General features: G+C 43.6%; 1 protein-coding gene and 1 long non-coding RNA gene across 2 annotated transcripts; both read left to right on the top strand.

Moving 5' to 3' along the window:
* Window positions 1-622: 622 nt before the first annotated feature.
* mmp15a (matrix metallopeptidase 15a) lies at window positions 623-11767 on the top strand. Its single transcript, XM_019361935.2, has 10 exons — window positions 623-1345; window positions 2537-2685; window positions 3485-3607; window positions 3696-4012; window positions 4284-4446; window positions 6274-6514; window positions 6603-6741; window positions 7785-7935; window positions 8010-8125; window positions 9325-11767. The coding sequence occupies exons 1-10, from the start codon at window positions 1232-1234 to the stop codon at window positions 9801-9803; spliced, it is 1992 nt and encodes a 663-aa protein (XP_019217480.1). The 5' UTR covers window positions 623-1231; the 3' UTR covers window positions 9804-11767.
* A 334-nt stretch (window positions 11768-12101) lies between these two features.
* LOC112847501 (uncharacterized) lies at window positions 12102-13590 on the top strand. The gene is made up of 2 exons (XR_003221071.1): window positions 12102-12765; window positions 12910-13590. It is a non-coding gene; the product is annotated as an uncharacterized LOC112847501 (long non-coding RNA).
* The last annotated feature ends 5095 nt before the right edge of the window (window positions 13591-18685 follow it).

The raw sequence follows: 18685 nt of genomic DNA, 5'->3' as shown, positions 1-18685 counted from the left end.
AAAGCAAAAATCAAGTTTCATTTTAGATCTAAGATGATCCCTCGTGAGCCCAAAAGAGATTAAAACAGATTAATAATGTATGTTATATTTGCAAAACTTAAGATCCAGACACCTGTGGGCTCATCATTAACAAAAGGAACTAAGCTTATGGCAAGTTTGTAAACTGGAGGGGTGAGTGTTGTTAGGAAAGCTTAATATTAGTAATGCAATATTAGATATTTCACGATATCTAATATTTTCTCCCTAACTTGATTAATGAAGGCAGCAAAGTTTGTGGAGAGATGAAATTAAACTGTCCTGTTAAATGCAGTAGCTTTAAATATCTGTGACGTCACTGCGCGTCACTCTTTAGTGTCTGTGGAAATTGTTTTTGTTAAAGAAAAAGCGGATTTTAATCGTTTTATTTTGAGCACTTTAAATAACACTTTTTACTTTTTTGTGCTGCTGTTGCAGCCAAATTTCACCTTGTGGGACAATTAAAGGATTATTCTGTTCTAACACGATGAAGAGTTTTATATACAGTTTAATAAATGGCTGTGGTCACGTGGACCTGCTGCAGTGTCCCATTAACAGCAGCAGATGGCAGTCTGACCATTACCTTATGTGGCCTTTTGTTGGGGTCAAGTTTATTGAGACCATGAGAGGGGGAGGTCTTAACAGGAAATCAGATATTTTATCGCGGATTCTTTTGTCCGATGATGGGCTCAGGCATGCTGCGCGGTTAAAACGCAAAGAAGTCGATTTCTGCTACGGGGAAAAGTGGTGAAGTAACAGTTTCTCCCTCGGGTTGTTTTTTTTGGGGGGGGTTACTGCGGTTTTTGCAGTAACCCCAGAAACAGCGCAACAAGTACTTTACTTTTCATGCGCTCATTTCGGGGTCGGACGTTGAAGTTGTGAGACTTTCAGCTGGATTTCTCTCTGAATCCTCAGCTGCCGATCAGCCATTGTGACCGTCAGAAAGGGGCAAGGACTTCTGCTGCATCAGCTCTGTATGAGGACACAAACACTTGGATGCTCCGTGAGGGAAGCTGTCCCAGATCCACTGAGAATGGAGTAGAAACACTTTGATTTTCTCTGGGTTTTAAATTTGCCTCAAGTTTCTCAGCTTAACAATAATGGCCCGATAGGGAAGAGAATAAACCCTGCAGCTTTTTTCCTGTGCGCATCTGCTTGTCGGAGGAAGCTGCTTGGTTTGATATTTACCACTCAAGTCTTTGCGCCCGAGGGAAGGATGACATCCCAACAAACCTGGGCTCAGATCATCATCACGTCCGCGTCTTTACTCTCCCTGGTCTTGTGCAGCGCGGTGCCGGATGACCCAGAGGAAGAACACTTCAGCGCCGAGGTACGCTGAAGGCTCCGTACGGGAGAGACTGCCATGTTGTTATTTAAATCATTGTTTCTGCACATTAAAATGAATCATCCTGCTTTCAACAGTCTAACCGCATAATTACAAGTTCAAAACATCAGGCGGGCTGTTCCACCGGAGGGAGGTCGTTTGACCTTTGTCCTCTTTCCAGATAACAACTCTGCGGGTGTGACCGACATCTGACTGTTAACAAGGAAATAATGAGATCCGAGTTTTACCTTTGAGTGGTAATAATGTGTCTGAAGTGGCATCTTTAGGCTGCATGTTAGTTCAGAAAAATATAGAAGCAGGGTGAAAATCAGTCATTGTAAAAGTTTTAAACTCACCTGGAAATGACTTTGATGTGTTGTATGGAAAACTGATGAACCGTGTTACCTGTGATTATTCATGAGTGAGTGTATAATCATATAACATTAACTGTAAACAGGAAGTGAAGTGCATGGAAAGGTTTATCCACCAAACACATCAAGTGCTAAAAACACTAAGGCTAATTAAATGTGTTTTTTAAGCACTGCTCTTAAATGTTTAATAGGGACATTATTCAAACTTTATTTTGTCAATTAAACCAAACTGCTGTAGGAAAGTGTTTCTCTCTGGAGTGGTTTGGCCCGCCCGGCTTCATAACGACGTTTTCCTCAACACATTCGATTGTTTTTTTTCCATGTTCTCCTGCTGAGGCTTCTTAAAAGGCACATGTTACCTAACATCAGGACCCTCCCCCCACCCATCTGTTTTGCCTGTTCTGTGACTTCGTGGCTCAGTTTCATTGCCATCAAACATGAAACGAAGAAGAATAATTCACAACATGTGACGCTTCTTTCAGCAGAGACCTCGGGCACTCATGCAGAGTTATATGTTTAGCTGGTGTACCCACAGGACTGACATGCAATTTATTTAATGTCAGTTTTCCCGTTTCTGTCCTCTCTCCCCGTCTTGGCTGTCAACGCAGGAATGAAGGAGCAGGAATGTCCTGGTATTAATGCAAGCCATCTGGTTTATGTTTCTACTTTCTCTTTTCTCCCGACTCCTCAGATGCATAAGAGCACTGCTCTTCCAACAGCTGGGGCTGTCATACTCATGTATACACCATGCATTCCTGATGCACAAGCGCAGAGACCTGCTATCTTAAGCAAGTCTGACGACTTCTTCTATTTTTCTTCCATGCAGGCATGGCTCCGTAAATTCGGCTACCTGTCTCAAGCCAGCAGGCAGATGTCCACCATGCAGTCGGCTCAGATTATGTCCAAAGCTATCAGCGACATGCAGCGCTTGTATGGACTGGAGGTGACCGGGAAGGTGGACTCTGCTACGCTCGCGTAAGCTCTTTATCTGTCATGCTGAGAGCAGTGACCACAAAGAGAGCTCAAGGATATTGTATAGACTTTTTTTTTTCCATTCATTTGCATATTATAAATTCAACTTCTGTGTGTGTGGGGGGGGGGGGGGTCGATGGAATGATAGTTCCAGGCACAAATCCCAGATATATCCCAAATCATTTCTGAGCATTGGCTTTTCCTTCAAAGATTTTCAAAATAATTTTACAGCAAATTCTTGGCTGGAAACGCTGTTTATTTTGTGGTTTTCTTGTCAAGTGTGAAGACTGTTGTCAGTTTGTGTGGTAGTTTTGTAGTGAAACTACAAAGACCTGCATCTTAGATTAGCTGTGCATAAAGCCTGGAAACTGAGGGATACGTCCATCTTCTTCCACTTATCCAGTTTACAGTGGCAGGGGGTTGGAGCCGGTCCCGGCTATCGTAGGGCCGAGGGGAGGGTGTAATTTAGGATTGCCAATAAACCTAACCCCTTATACCCGCTATCATGCAAAAGGAACATGCAAACTCCACACAGAAGGGCCCCTGACTGGATTTGAATTCTCACTGTGAGTCAGTGGTGCAAACCACCACAACACCGCCCACACTTTTCCACTTTGCTGAATAGTCCAGGTTACAGCAGCCAGCTGGGGAATGTTTCTAAAAGTTCCCAAGAGCTGCATCGATATATATGTTTCTAGGTTTGTCTAATGAAAATGAGAAAGCTAATGTCATACAGCTTTATGTGGAACCAAGAAATCCTTTGTCTTGTCAAAGCTTAAAAATTTGGGGTGTGTGTGTGCAGGGCCATGCGGCGGCCTCGTTGCGGCCTCCCTGACAGAAAGCCAGAGGATCTGGTTGACAGATCTCGGAAGAAGCGTTACGTTCTGACTGGGCAGCGATGGGACAAAGATCACATCACCTACAGGTTTCCAGCACCAAATTAAACGATCAGACTGCAATAAATAAAAGCGCTCCACGGGGCAGCTCTGATAAGATTTTACTTCTGACTTCAGTATAATGGACCAAAACATGCCTCGGTCCCTGGGAGAGGAACGGACGTACGATGCGATCCGCAAAGCCTTCGGCGTTTGGAGACGAGTCACGCCGCTCACCTTTGAGGAGCTACCACCTGGAAACGGCGTCAACGGCAGCCAGACGAAGCTCGCCGATATCCTGCTGCTTTTTGCCTCCGGTTTCCATGGTGATATGTCACTGTTTGATGGCGAGGGTGGGTCTCTGGCCCACGCCTACTATCCCGGACCGGGAATCGGTGGGGACACGCACTTTGATTCAGATGAGCCTTGGACACTGGACAACGAAAACCCAAAAGGTCAGTGGGTTTGTTTTTCTCTGCTTATGTGAGAAATTCAACTTTATCTCTGAACAGTGGCCGTTTTGGTCGATATCAGCTGGGAGGCAACCTGGAAGGATGCAGTCGTACTCGGTGACCTGACTCGCTTTGACTCCACAGTGATAACGAGATCTCTCAGTGCCTTTTGTTCATTTGCGTGCACACCAACCATAAAGCAATGTGCATTTTCCTTCTTGTGCACACTTAAAGCAGATAACCCACAGCTACGCCTGGCTCTCTTGCCTCGCAGGTATAGATCTGTTCCTGGTTGCGGTTCATGAGCTCGGTCATGCTCTGGGTCTGGAGCATTCGGATAACCCCAGAGCCACAATGGCTCCTTTCTACCAGTGGGTCCACACACAGAACTTCACGCTCCATGAGGATGACATCAGAGGCATACAGTACATATATGGTGAGAACAACGCGCTTTATGAATGTCTTTGGTGATACAAATAGTTATTTCTACCAACATGAGATGTTCCAGAAATATGTCCCTCTTCTTTGGGCTGCAGAGCTTCTAAATCTGTGCATGCAGAAGAGATGTGATAACCCCACAATGTTCTGGAAATTATGGATATTACTAGAAATTATGCTCATTATCCTCATGGTGAATCCTTGCACAGCGGTCCAGTCCAGTGTTTGGGGCTATTTAAATGCATATTAGCAGTATTTATTGAAAATCACTCTATTGAATCTAAAAGCAAATGCCCCAAACTTTATTTTGTCTTTAATGATTAACATTTAAAATCGGCCCTACCCCTGTGGTGAAAGCCTTTCCATCTATTGAGAGTCTTTATTGTCTGTGTTGTCGGGCTCACCATCCTCAGATGGGTTTCATCCATCTTCTGTTTTCATGCTGAGCTTTGATCACTGTGCTGTTAGAGAGCGACATGTCTGTTGTGTTTCGATGCTACTTCGCACTCGCGTCACATCTGGATCCTTACAGAGGATACAGGAAGCAGCAGATGCAGGCGCTGCAGTGAGGCAGAATGTCATGCATTCCATTATGATGAGCCCATCTTCTTCCTCCTGAATAGATGGCATTGTTAATTAACAGACGCCATTTGTTGGTGTATGATGGTGCATTAAAACCACACACATGAATTGTTCACACTTGATGATTTATGAACTTTGCATTTCTTTTGCTTTAGATAAAAACGAGGATTTTCCGCAGGTTTTTCGCTTGTTTTGATTTTACGTCCCGTGACGTTTGATTCTCTGACATCAGCTGTTTTATATAAATGTCCTTCGCCTCAGAGTAACAGCTCAGAGCTTTTAGTGCTCTGACCTGGAGATGGTTGATACAAAACCGAGCTTAAAGCAAGAACGAATGTTATGTTTACCATGTGGTCAGACACATGACCTGAATAAATCCAAATGCTGCTCATTACGGCGTTTGCTCACAGCTTCCTCCTGATTGGCTACGAATGAATGCTGCCTGAGATTTTGCTGAGAAGACTCGCTGACATCTTTGGGTTTGGGATGTATTTTCCTTTGGAACCAGAAACGTTGTAACATCGGCGGGCAGTCGGCCTCGTCCTGGAGCTTTTTCCTTTTTTTGTACAGAGACGCAGACACGCCCGCTAGTACGAGTCCCATTTTCCTGTGAGGATAACGGCCAACTAGGGTCTTTCGTAAATGTGACATTTTTATTCCACTGAAATACAGCTGAATTTAAAAGAAGAAAACTAATGACATTATGTTTGTGCTGTGGTCTGCTGCGATGGCCTCAGTTCTCATTTGGCAGCACTGTTGTTGTTTTGTTGTAAACTGCTGCAGATGGTGGATTTCTTCACATACTGGCCTTGATGTGTTCCGAGCAAAACCTTTGGTCCAGTGTAACCAACACATCAGCCCATCAGCTGATACCTATTGCATAACTGACTTTATCTGTATGTTTTCCTCTCTTAGCAACCAGCAGATTTTTCCAACGAGCAGCAGCAGAGCGACAGTCAGTCATAAATGGAAAACTGCATTCGCTCTGCCGCAGGATATTTAGTCGAAAGGAAGCGAATAAAAGTATTAATGTCTAATGCCACACAGACAGACTGGAGCCTTTCCTGTTCCCTCCTTTTTTTCCCAAGGTCCTCCCCTCATCACAGATGCTTCGCCTACTTCTCCGCTCGCCCCTGACGATGAACCCAGCATCGACTCCCCCACCTCCCCTTCCCCCCAGGAGACAAGCCCACCACTTATTCTCCAGCCGATGCCCCACGCGTCCCGACTGGCGCTGACCCGGATCCTCCGGCCCAACCCGAACCAAGCCCCGGTCCCACCTCGCCTCCCATCCTCCCTACCTCCACCACCACCCAATCCCCGCCTGTGCCAGAACCCGTCACTCCACGGAAAGACATCCCTCCTCCTCCAAGGACTCCTGCGCCTCCTCGGCCTCCCAAGCTGCCAGACAACCAGCCCCCTGACATCTGCGATGGAGACTTTGATACAGTGACCATGCTGAGGGGGGAGATGTTTGTCTTCAAGGTAAACAAACGGCTTTGCTCACAGCTGCAACATTCGAGTCATGCAAGGGGAAGTAACTAAGACATGCATCACTGTTTTGCTTTTGCAGGGTCGTTGGTTCTGGCGGGTTCGGAGGAACCGCGTCCTCGATAATTACCCCATGCCGATATCTGTATTCTGGAACGGTCTCCCCACCGACATTGACGCAGCGTACGAACGTCACGACGGCAAATTTGTCTTTTTTAAAGGTACGTCACATCTGCTTATTCCCAATAAAACCAGTCACTTCCCCAACGTGTCGCCCACATGCTGAGCAGACTGTGCGAGTGTGTTACGTCAAAACCTTCCTGGAAGCCTCGGCTCAACATTATTCTAGTTTAGCTCCCTGCTTGGGGCTCGATGGTTCTCTTTCTCTGAGGAGCAGCGTAACACGAACTGTTCAATGCAAACTCTGCATTCTTCTTCTGCACAACTTGATTTACAAGGTTCTGAATCACATGGATTTGAGTAAAAAATGTTTAAAACACCACAGAAAAAGAAATGCCTCCCCTCAAAAGAATAAAACATTACGACACGATTGCTGCAAACTGAACGAGAGCACTGAGTTTGCATTTATTAATGTGTGTTTATGAGTTCATTGGGTGTTTTGAACAGGCCTGTGCAGCGTGGCAGCTGTTATTGGCCCCGCTCCGCTCCAGCTGAGCCCCGAATGGCCTCATGAAAGAGGTGGAGGGGGTTACATCAGCCTCTCTGACTGCGCTGCTCCAGATGTGAGCAGCTGTGGTGCTTTGCTGTGCGTTTTCAGGATTTCTGCGGCTTCTGATCACAGATTTCTACTGACTGACTGACCTGCAGTTTGTCTGTGTGAACAGTGATCTTATAAGAGCAGCTCAGGCTCTGACACTTCAGTACATTATATTGTACTGCAGCACAGCGCAGCAGCCTGGCAGTAGAAGCGGAAAGTGGCTGAAAGTGAGTCCAAAGATTAGGCTTATTAGCGGAGTTAACCCTCACATATGGAAATCTTGGAAAATGTGTGTATGCATGCCATTTCAACCTTGCCTGTCTTTTCTGCTTTTCTTCTGGAGTGAGTAAACCTGATGTATACCATGTGTGCTGACCATCAGCTTCTTTTCATCTGCTCTCCCTGCCTTTCTTCTCCTCAGATTTACCTTTGCCTTATATTTTTCCCTTTGTTGGCCGTGTCAGAAGCACGAGCTGTGTGGGAAAAGCTCGACTCCGTGTGCTTTTGTTTCTTTAGACAAAGCATCGTCTCCATCTGTGTCTACAGGTGACAGATTCTGGGTGTTCAGGGAGGCTGACGTGATGCCAGGGTACCCACAGCCCTTATACCACTATGGAAAAGGCGTTCCTCCACACGGGATCGACACAGCTATCTGGTGGGAGCCCAACGGATACACATACTTCTTCTCTGGAGACAGGTATGATTCGGATACATGGAGCGCAGAGGTTTTAATGCCGCGTAGACATCTTAATACGTCTTATTGTCTCGCAGGTACTGGCGATACAACGAGGAGACCCGGACCACAGACCGCGACTTCCCCAAACCAATTAGCAGATGGGGCAGGATCCCTCCCTCCCCTAAAGGAGCCTTCCTCAGCGATGATGGGGGTAAGTCAGGAGTTTAAATTGAGCAATTTGCCTGGGTTTTATTTCAGCAGTGGGAACATCCAACAGCTTCAGTTTACGAGAATCACAGCAAACATCAAACGCTTCGCCTTCACTGTTGGAAGCAAGAGAACAGCCTGACAGAGCAGACAGGGTGGAGGTGGAGGGAGCGAAAGAAGGAAAGGTTGGAGGAACCAGTGAGGCCGGAGCAACAAAGCAGAGAGAGGAAGGAGAGCGCTGGTCCGTGGGTTGGCCCGTCCTTCCTTTTGGAAATGAGATTTGTGTCGAGCAGCTCTAAATGCACTCAGTAACAGTCGAATCACATCTCCACCCAGGCGCTGTGCAGGCAGCCTGTTTACCCTGAGAACAATCTGTGTGCTTATTCATGCAGCATGTTGTCAGTGAGTGCACGAAGGCGACATATTTTAAAGGATTTATTGCATTTTGGTTTTATTTTATCCAATAATTTGGCATACTTAACTAATATAGTCAGGCCAAGGCGGTGTGAAAAGAAATCTTTCCTTTTTGAATGTACAGCGCAGCGATTCTCCATTTCTTTCTTATTTTTGCATATTTGTCGTACTCGTATGTTTCCGATCATCAAACAAGTTTATAATATTAGAGAACAATAACCCGAGTAAATCGAAAAGACTGTTTTTAAATGATGATTTCATTTATTAGTCCATTTATTGTGAAAAAGTTTCTGTTGTTAGAATTTGTTTGATGATCTGAAACATTTAAGTGTGACAAGAATGCAAAATCAGGAGTGGGAAATACTTTTTCATGGCACTGCAGTTCCATCACCAAGCTAAAAAAATACAGTTAGCAGGATTATTTCTGCACGGGTCGTCTCTGCAGGTTTTCTGCTGAACAAGACGAGGTCGGCACGTAAGCCCTGGAAAACCATAAATTCTTGTTTTTGATGATTTGGCTAATAAGATGTGATGAGTGAATTTAAAAAGTGCTTGTGGATGTATTTTGGTATCTTTGGACGGAGCCTCTTCGTTAGTTGTGAAAGCTTGTTGTAGCTGTACAGATAACTACGTATATTCACTGTCTGTTAGACTGATCTAACTCTATAATTGTCTACAGCCAGAAAGGCTCTATTGACATGAGGGGGGCCTGCTCCCAAACATCAGCACTGTGCATGCTGCATCAAGTAAAGATGACCCAAAAATCTCTCCTTTCTTCTTCTCGTGCAGCTTACACCTATTTCTACAAAAGCACCAATTACTGGAGATTTGACAATCACAGATCCGAAGCAGACAAAGGCTACCCCCGCTCCATCCTGAAGGACTTCATGGGTTGCGTGGGGGTCCCCGACCCAAAGCCCGACGCAGACGCCGAGCCGGGGCAGGAAGACAAACCGGTCAAGCCTTCAGACCGAGGCAAAGATGAGCACAAAGAGCCAGACAGAGGCCGGGACAGAGACACAAACTCGGAGCAAGAGGAGACCGCTAACCCTGACAGCACAGAGGAAGAGGAGGACAAAGACGTGAACGTGGTCGTGACCGTGGCTGACAATGAATCAAAGGTCATGACCCTGATTATGGTGGTCGTTCCCCTGGTGCTCATCCTGTGCATCCTCGTCCTAATCTATGCCATCCTCAGGACTCTTCAGAACAAAGAGACACCGAGGGCCTTGGTGCACTGCAAGCGCTCGCTGCAGGACTGGGTGTGACGCTCGAATGGAAGAGATAGATCAGGTATCCGTCGTTCACCTGGTGCCGTCGCTGCCGTCCAGTTTTTACTTTTGGCGTTAGAGGAAAAGAAGCTTTGAAAAAGCTGACGATGGGCCTGTTAGTTATTGGGAGAACCTTTATTGCTCGTGTGACATGATAAAAAAATAGTGAATTCAGCGCCCGTGGAGCTTTAGCTCGGCCACAAGTTTTTTCTACTGTGCCTCTCTGTGCCTTCCAAAAGTCTGAAAAGGTACCCCCCCCCCCCCCCACAAAAACCCCCGCTTTCTTTAAAATGACATTTCACCAGGAATGTGTGATTGCATCAATTCTAACTGGACTGAGGACGTTTGGGGGATTTATTTGTAGTGTAAATGCAGACAAAGTCTTTAGAGCACATATATTAGGAGCACAGTCACAAACACGTTTGCTTGCATCAATAAGAACAATCTTCTATATTTTTTGATTAAAATGCTTCAACAGTGTTTCCTCTGTTTAGAACAGATCGTTTGCACTTTGCCGTCTCTGTTGTGCTGAGTTTGCGTCTCTGCAGTAAAGTTTGTGTGTTCATGCAAAGCAGGCCAAGCTCGTCCTCCTACCAGCACAGGAATGTTACAGCTGTGTGTGTCCATGACGCTTCCCACTGAGCCCATTATGTCTGACCTTTCCTGCACACATGACACACATTAGCTCAAAAACAGTTTGTATCTGCACTGATTTGTGCATGCATGTTCGCTCATCCACCCGCAGCACGTAGGTTTTTCTTTTCTTTTTGTGCACAGACACTTAAGCTCCAGCCTCCCCTCCTCCTGCCGCAGCCTCGTGCAGACTGCACCGCCAAAAACATGATCCCAGCGGAGACGTGCTGATATACGGCCGGTGCCCGGCGTTAGGATTTATTTGCTTTTTATGGGCACTATCGAGAATTATCAAGGACTTTTATGAAATCTGCAGTGTCAGCCTGTGAAGAGTGAAAAAGCAACTGTGTCCTCTTTTTAGGTCTCTATTGCTTTTTTTAAATGCTAAACATAGAGTTAAAGCTAATTATGTCTACGAGGGAGAGGCCTGAAGAATGGGTGAGGGTCTGGTTTCCATTAAGGCCACATGTTGCAGATTTAGGACCGTCAGGCATGAGGGGAGGCGGGGGAGCTGGGAAAAATGCAGAAGGGGGAGTTATAAAAAATGGTGGCAGTGAGTAAAGAGTATAAGGGAAATGAGAGGGAAGGAGATGAGGAGAGAAGGAAACCGAAGGAGAGGGGAGAGGGAGGGCTCTGTCAGCATTTCCTTTCCAGGGGTCTGCATAAAAGGGCGAGCGAGCGAAGGAAGGAAGGAGAAAGGGAGGTTAGAAGGATTTAGAGGAGGGGCAATGCTGGCGTTGTGCCTCCTGACCTACATTGGGCCACTCAAGTCCGCTTCTCTCTTGTTTTGCTGCGCTCTGTTGTCACGGGCTACAGATGACTGTCCGCTTTTTGCTCTCCCCACTTTTGTTTCTTTCAGTCATTTCCCCAGTGTATTCATTTTCTCCTCCACTCTGCTGGAAACTCAGCTCAAGCATTTACAAGATAATGAAACCACAGAAGCATCTGCAGGATGTGACGGGATCTCGTCTTATTGTCTTTTCCGGCTCATCGATCAGCATTTTAAACTTGTTAACCTTTGCATCGTGTTTCGTTGTGACTTGTTTCCCCTCCTGTGAAGACTGCGGGGGCGTTTTTTAAAGAACTATATAAATAATACAGGGGAAATGTTTTCTTATGTGTTTCTTACTACTTTTTTTTTTTACATTATCATTTGTAGTTTTGCACATTTTGTGTGCATTCAGATGTTTTGTTAGAGCAGCAGTAGATTTCTTTTGATGTTGATGATGATGATGATGATGATGCATGCAGGGCATGTTGGATAAGGCCTGTGCACTCCAGTGTAGAGTACATTAAAGGTTTCACAATAAAACTCAGATAAAAAGCAACACAAGTCGTCTTTGCTGCTGTGTTTCCATGTTGTGTGTCTGAAACTTCAAGTTCAACAGTTTTATTCATACTTTTGGCCACAAGAGGGAGTCGTTGCTCCAGAAAATGGTGAAAACCAGATCTCGCAAAATTCCTCTCTGCATTTTTTCCTACTTAAATCTTTAATATTATGAATGTATATCGATGTATGAATAAATATCTTTGTTGCATTTATTTACATCCAAAGTCAGTAATGACTTTGTAAATCAAAACTTTATTTGTGATCTAAATGATAAAATGATGGAATGATACAGCAATGAAAACGAGCTCCACCTCTAACAGTTACAGCAGTACTAATAATATTTGCAGTAAGTAAATTTGCTGTTGTGTATTTTTAAGCATATGAAATTTGAATTTTATCCCTTTTCAGTGTTTTTCCTGATGGTTTGAGTAAAGGACCAAAATATTGAGCTCTGCACACCAACGTAAAAGTGCGTGTATGTGTGCGCGCGCGCGCGTGTGTGTGAGCTCGTGAGGCTCCTCCGTGACTTCCTTTGTCTTGTAAATGAGAGCACCTTGATGTCAGGGGTAATCAGGATTAGTTTCGTCACAGATCATCCACTCTTCAGCCGCTCTCTCTTTTCCTTTGACCCTTCTTTTGTCACCTAGTCTCTCAGACTAAATCAGATATGACACTTTCAAGACAAATTAGGGGGGAGGGGGTGTCCCAGTTAAACACAGTTGTGTATTCGTGTACTCTCTCCGTACCTCGTCTTTTCCTAAACCAGCCGCCTCGCCGGGTCTAATCCAGCTGTTCAATTAGAATTGAGGACAGTGTTGAACTGCTGTACTCCAGCCAAGGCCCGGGCTCTGTGTCATCAGCCTGTTTTCTCAGCTTATCTCATGCTGAGCTGATAATGAGATCTACCTGTTGCCTCCTGCTTCATCAGCACCATAAATGGTGTTCGCTCTCAAATGCAGCACGAGGTTTTTTTTAAATGTACATTTATCTGAACAGGTGAGTGTTTGTCCACCTGCCGGTGACTTTCTCACTTCCTCTCAGTCTGTGTTTACCTGGATGATCAGACCAATTATCTGCTCTTTGAACCAAATTAATCTGATAGCCATAAAATTGCCTCTTACTGCAGTTGTTCTCTTTCAGCTCCACCTTAGAGTTCGCACGCTATCAGCCGGGACGATCAACACACCACGTCTTGTTTACCAGTTTGCCAATTAACAGCGGCTGTCCTGAATCCTCGTTAATCACCCTCTGGCATCGGGCCATGCTTTCTTCCTCCTCATACCCATTTCCCAATCCTCTCATTAGCTTTGTCCACCTTCCTTTCTTTCTGCTTTCATTCTTAAATTCCTCTGTTATAGATGCAACCACTCTTCCTCAGGTTGGCGAGTAAAAATGACATCATAATGCAAAAAAAGGTTGAAATATCCCCATTTCAAGTGTCAGTGCACCAACGTAATGACCAGAAGCATCTGAACTGTTTTTGGAAGCCTTACCTTTGTGTCAGTGTCTTGGATCAGACCGATGATGCCTCACTGGAGGGCGTCGTTTTCGTAGATGTGACTGCTTAGATTGGGTTGTGAGTCCTGTATGCAGTGGACAGTGTACAGTTTGGGTTACAGCTGATAAATCTGAGAAGATATAAAATAGTGAAATAGGAAAAAAAATGATTCATACTTTTTCCTCATCTTTGCCTTATTCTAAGATAAAGAGTGATTTTTATTTCAGAGTTTTCACTGCTAATTCAAATACACCTTCTAGCATCAGGTCGGACTCAGAACGTTCTTAATTATTCAACAAGGTGTTAGACTCATTTTCAGACATGTTTGGTTCATATTGTACTGACAGCATCACACAAGTTATCCACTCTTCATTGGATTGACATCCAGAGGCCGTGCAGGCCATTACAGCGAATTCACTGTTACATTCACTGATGGACTACTTGAATGACTCTGAATTGTCAGAAATCTTTCAGTCCGGCTTTAAACCATTCCACAGTACGGAGACAGCCCTCGTAAAAGTTATGAATGACATCCTGATAGCCACAGACCATGGTAAATATGCAGTGCTGTTCTTGTTGGACATGACCGCTGCATTTGACACAGTGGATCACGATTTGTTGATCTCCCGCTTCATCCTCTGTGGCCCCTCTGCTTTGGGGTGTGCCACAGGGATCTATTCTTGGACCGTTATTGTTTTCACTGTACCTTTTGCCTCTTGGCACGATTTTCCGGAAACATAAAGTGCCATTCCATCTATACGCAGATGACTGCCAGCTCTACTTACCCTTTAGTCTTTCTGATAGTCTCCCAACTCGACCTCTGCTTGACTGCCTTACTGATGTCAAAGCATGGATGGCAAAAAACTTTTTAAATTTTAATGATCGGAAGACAGAAGCAATTTTATTTGGCCCAAATCGTTCTTCTCATACTCCGGATGTTGATCTTGCAGCTTTAACTTCCCAACTAAAGAGTTCGATCACAAATCTCGGAGTTAAAATTGATTCTGCACTTACCTTTGATGACCATGTAAACGGGGCGGTAAAATCAGCATTTTATCACCTCAGACGTTTATCAAAGGTTAAGCCCTTTCTTTCCAAGCGTGACTTGGAAAGTGTTATTCATGCCTTTATTACCTCACGTTTAGATTATTGTAATTCTCTTTTAATAGGGGTTGGGCAGGGCACTTTGTCACGCTTGCAATTAGTGCAAAATGCTGCGGCACGATTTTTAACTGGCAGAAGAAAATTTGATCACATCACTCCGATATTGGCCTCTCTACACTGGCTTCCAATTGAATTTAGGATCCGTTTTAAAGTCCTTTTACTGGTTTATAAATCTCTAAATGGTCTGGCACCTGTTTATTTGTCTGACTTGTTGAAGCCCCACGTCCCCACTCGTTCCCTTCGGTCAGCTGGGCAGTTGCTGCTTTCTGTCCCAAAGTCACGGCTGAAACGTAGAGACCGAGCGTTCTCTATTGCAGCGCCGAAGCTTTGGAATAACCTTCCTCTCCATATTAGACAGGCTACATCAGTGCCAGTTTTTAAGTCTTTACTAAAAACCTATTTTTATTCCTTGGCTTTTAACTCTGTGGGTAACTGATTTTTTATTTTTATATATATATATTTTTTTATTACTATGTGCATATTAGTTTTGTACAGCACTTTGGTCTACCAGGTGTGTTTTTAAAGTGCTATATAAATAAATGATGATGATGATGATAATGACATTCAAGAAATCCGTTTTAAATCATTTGAGCTTTGTGACATGTTGCGTTTATCCTGCCATCAGAAGATGCGTACACACTGATGATAGACGGATGGACGTCAGCAACAATAGTCCGCTAGGCTGTGGTGTCCAAACAATGTTGAACTGCCATTAAGGGGCCAAGAGTGTCTGTCACCACCACCGCCGCCTTGGACCGCTGATAAACGGCGGGATGGATTCATGCTTTCATGTTGTTTAGGCCAAATTCTTTTGGTTGTAATAAATGATGATTTCGCCTCCGGTCGCCTACCAGTCTGGTCCACAGCTGGAATTTTACAAACATATTTAAATGTGATGAATATAATGGCACAAATAAGATTCAGATAAGATTATGAAAGATAACTGAGACTCTTTTAACAGTTACTATACATATTACATCTGTGTGGAACTTTTGATTGAGTCTGAAAATGTGCTCATTCATTCAAAAAACTAAAACAAAAATAAAAACTGTTTTTAATCAAAGTTCAATAAACAGTGACAAGACTGAAAGGAAGGACCTGCAGTGCAGACAGAGAGAGGGGTAAAGATAAAGTAGCTCCTTTCATATTTTTCCCTTTTTAATTATTTATTTTTAACTTTCTATAAATGTCCTGCTTTGCTTTTGTAAATGATGTCACTGCTTTACCGAGGCAGCTCACAGCTGGACGACATCATACGATGTCACCAAACGGTGCTGCTGAGTATTTACAGAGAGATGATCCAGAGTAAATGTCAGCGTTCGATACTGATTCAGTGACATTTAGGCTGACAGAGCGAAGCTGAGTTAACAAAGTCTAAGCTATTATTTCCTATCGAGGGAGCTGCTGAACAAGCACGCCGAGTTTTGCTAAAAACCTCGGACGACTCAGGGGGGAAGAAAGGATGAGAAAAGGTGAAACTGCTCCAACATGGCAACAATGATCAAGCAACTCACTTCATTCGTGGTGTCGTAGGTTTCTGTCACGGAGGAAACACAAACAAGAAAAATACATGATGTAAAAAAATGTAGATAAACTTAATATAACAAGTTTTATAAACTCACCAGAAACACCACACAGGGCAGGCTAAAGCTGACCACTCCTCCTCTCACTCCTCTTCCTCCTGTCGTTCCAATCTATGACTGCATCATAGTGTTTACTGATAGCAAACTGTGGTATGGAGACAACTGTTTATAATATTTCTAGTGATACTCGACAGTTCTCATCAAGTCCCGATTTAATTCAATTTATGCTGTTATCAGTGTTAGCAATGATAGCATGGCTGTGGTGTCATATCAATGTATGCTCTCAGTGTTTGCTGATATCAAACTGTGGTATGAGGACCACTGTGGGTAATCTTTGTAGTGATACTCACTCCTTTTTTTTTTTATTTACACCTGGTTTAATTCTGGTATAGTTGAATATTTGTATATAATCCCCGCAGCTGTCAGACTCTATAACAGGGGTCAGCAGCCTTTCTTAAAACTGAGAGCTAGATAAAACTGTGAACAGTTTGGTTCATCTTTAGTTATATGGTTCTATCTAGCATATTCTATCTTGATAAGCTATGTCTTATCACAGGTTAATTTTTCAAAAATATTAACAATGATTTAAGCAAGGAAAGGGCTACATGTCAACATACAACTCTTTATTTCTATTAATGTCTTACTTCATTCCTGCCTGATTGACATGTCTAGGAATTATGAGTGATTGGCTCACTGTAGGGGTAAAAGTTGCTACCAATCAAATTATGATATGTTAAAGTTAAAACAAAACACAACTGACTGTTTTATATTATATCTAATATATGTTATGTAATTATCCTTATAATTACAAAATGTTTTATGTAAGATTTATGTTTTGTAATTTAAATCTGACATCACAAAAGTATTTTGGAATTTGAATAATGTATTTTGTAACTGCAGTACACATAATACTAATTTTGAACAATTTTGTCCAGGTTCCTTGCCACCGGGGACTCCTTCAGGACCATCGCGTTCAGTTTCAGAGTCGGTGTGTCCACGGTGTGCCAGATCACCCCCCAGGTAGCGACGGCCATCTGGGACTGTCTAGTGGACGACTTCATGGCTGTGCCTTCACCTGGAGACTGGCGGTCCATCACAGAGGGATTCCAGGAGCGCTGGAACTTCCCTCTCTGCTGTGGAGCTCTGGATGGGAAGCACGTCCAGACAAAGGCACCCCATATATCACATAGGAGACACACACATTGATATACACTAAATATTTATTCCATTTCTTTTTTTGTGGTGCCCAAATTTATGCACCTGCTTGATTTTGTTTAAACAATTATTGCACACTTTTTGTAAATCCAGTAAACTTCTTTTCACTTCTCAAATATCACTGTGTGTGTCTCCTGTATGATATATTTAACTGACATTTTTTTTTATTGTAACAACCAACAATTTATACAGGAAAATACTGGCTATTAACAAGGTTGCCCAAACTCTTGCATCCCACTGTATTAGTATATTCTGTCATTAGTATAATATGAAATAAATTCTACATGTGTCAAGTCGTGTGCCAACATTTGCTGTGTAGTAGAACTGAGACATCAGTCATTCTAAAAATTTATTTGAAATAATATTAAAATTCTCAAACAGAAAAACATTAAACATAAATATATAAAATATAAGTATTTACAGAGAGACAGGAATAAAAAGGACCCAGCTGCTCTCCAGAGCAGGAACAAGGCTGAGGAGGAAATGCTCCATTGGAGACTGGCGTGGCCTCTTCAGGGACACCAGGATGGCCAGCTCCACCACCGATGGACCGTCCTGGGACCAGTCCCTCATCTGCCTCGGAGCTGTCCTCCTCTCTGGGCCTGTAAAACAGCACAAAACACAAAGAAATGAGAAGGCTGCTACTAGATTTTAATTTCAGCATTGAAAAAACAAACAAAACAAAACAAAAAAAAAACAGGATATAATCAGATTAGTTGTAGATATTTAGTAAAGGTGATCACAAGGGAATCCCACTGAGTAAAAAGCTATCAGTGCTTGCTGTACATACCTGTGGGTGCAGCAGCAGGAGCTGAGGGACTGGGGAGCAAGGAGAAGCAACAGGGGATGCTCTGCTGCAGAATCAGTTGGTTCTGTCAAGACAATATTAAATGTTAACAGGTTGAATACAATAATCATAGAGAAAGGATATACAGTGGTCCCTCATTTATTGCAGCAGGGGTTGTCAGAATAACTAGCCCCTCGCCATGCACTTTATACACTTTTTCCCCCACACACATGAACATTAGTCACAGTTCTCACAAGCTGATTCTCAAAGTGCAAACCTTTGTAGATTGCAAAACGTAAAAGTATTATGCTGTGTTTTGTCTTCATCTGCCTGCCACTTTCGTGCGCCTTTTTCCCTCGCGGTGCAGGTGTCTATTTCCGAATGAGGGTCATAGTTATGGGTGTTTTTGTGCTGTTTTATCTATTGGACGTCATGGTTATCAAAACCAAACATGATAAATTTGACAAGCGCAGGAGACACAGCACGGAGGAGATTTGTCAATCAGGCTGCAGAATGCAATGCTGTGCAAAAATAAAAAATAAAAAATAAAAATAAAAATCAGCGAAAAAGCGAGGCAGTGACGGATGAGCGGGACCACTGTGTGCTGTTTATTAATAAACAAAATATATTCCTATATGACAACATGCATAAAAGCAGAACGGTATTTGT

This window comes from Oreochromis niloticus, linkage group LG7, assembly GCF_001858045.2.
Source record: "Oreochromis niloticus isolate F11D_XX linkage group LG7, O_niloticus_UMD_NMBU, whole genome shotgun sequence".
Taxonomy (NCBI): Eukaryota; Metazoa; Chordata; class Actinopteri; order Cichliformes; family Cichlidae; genus Oreochromis; species Oreochromis niloticus.
Note: the sequence above shows the minus strand (reverse complement) of the source record. Positions and strands in the feature narration are given on the sequence as shown.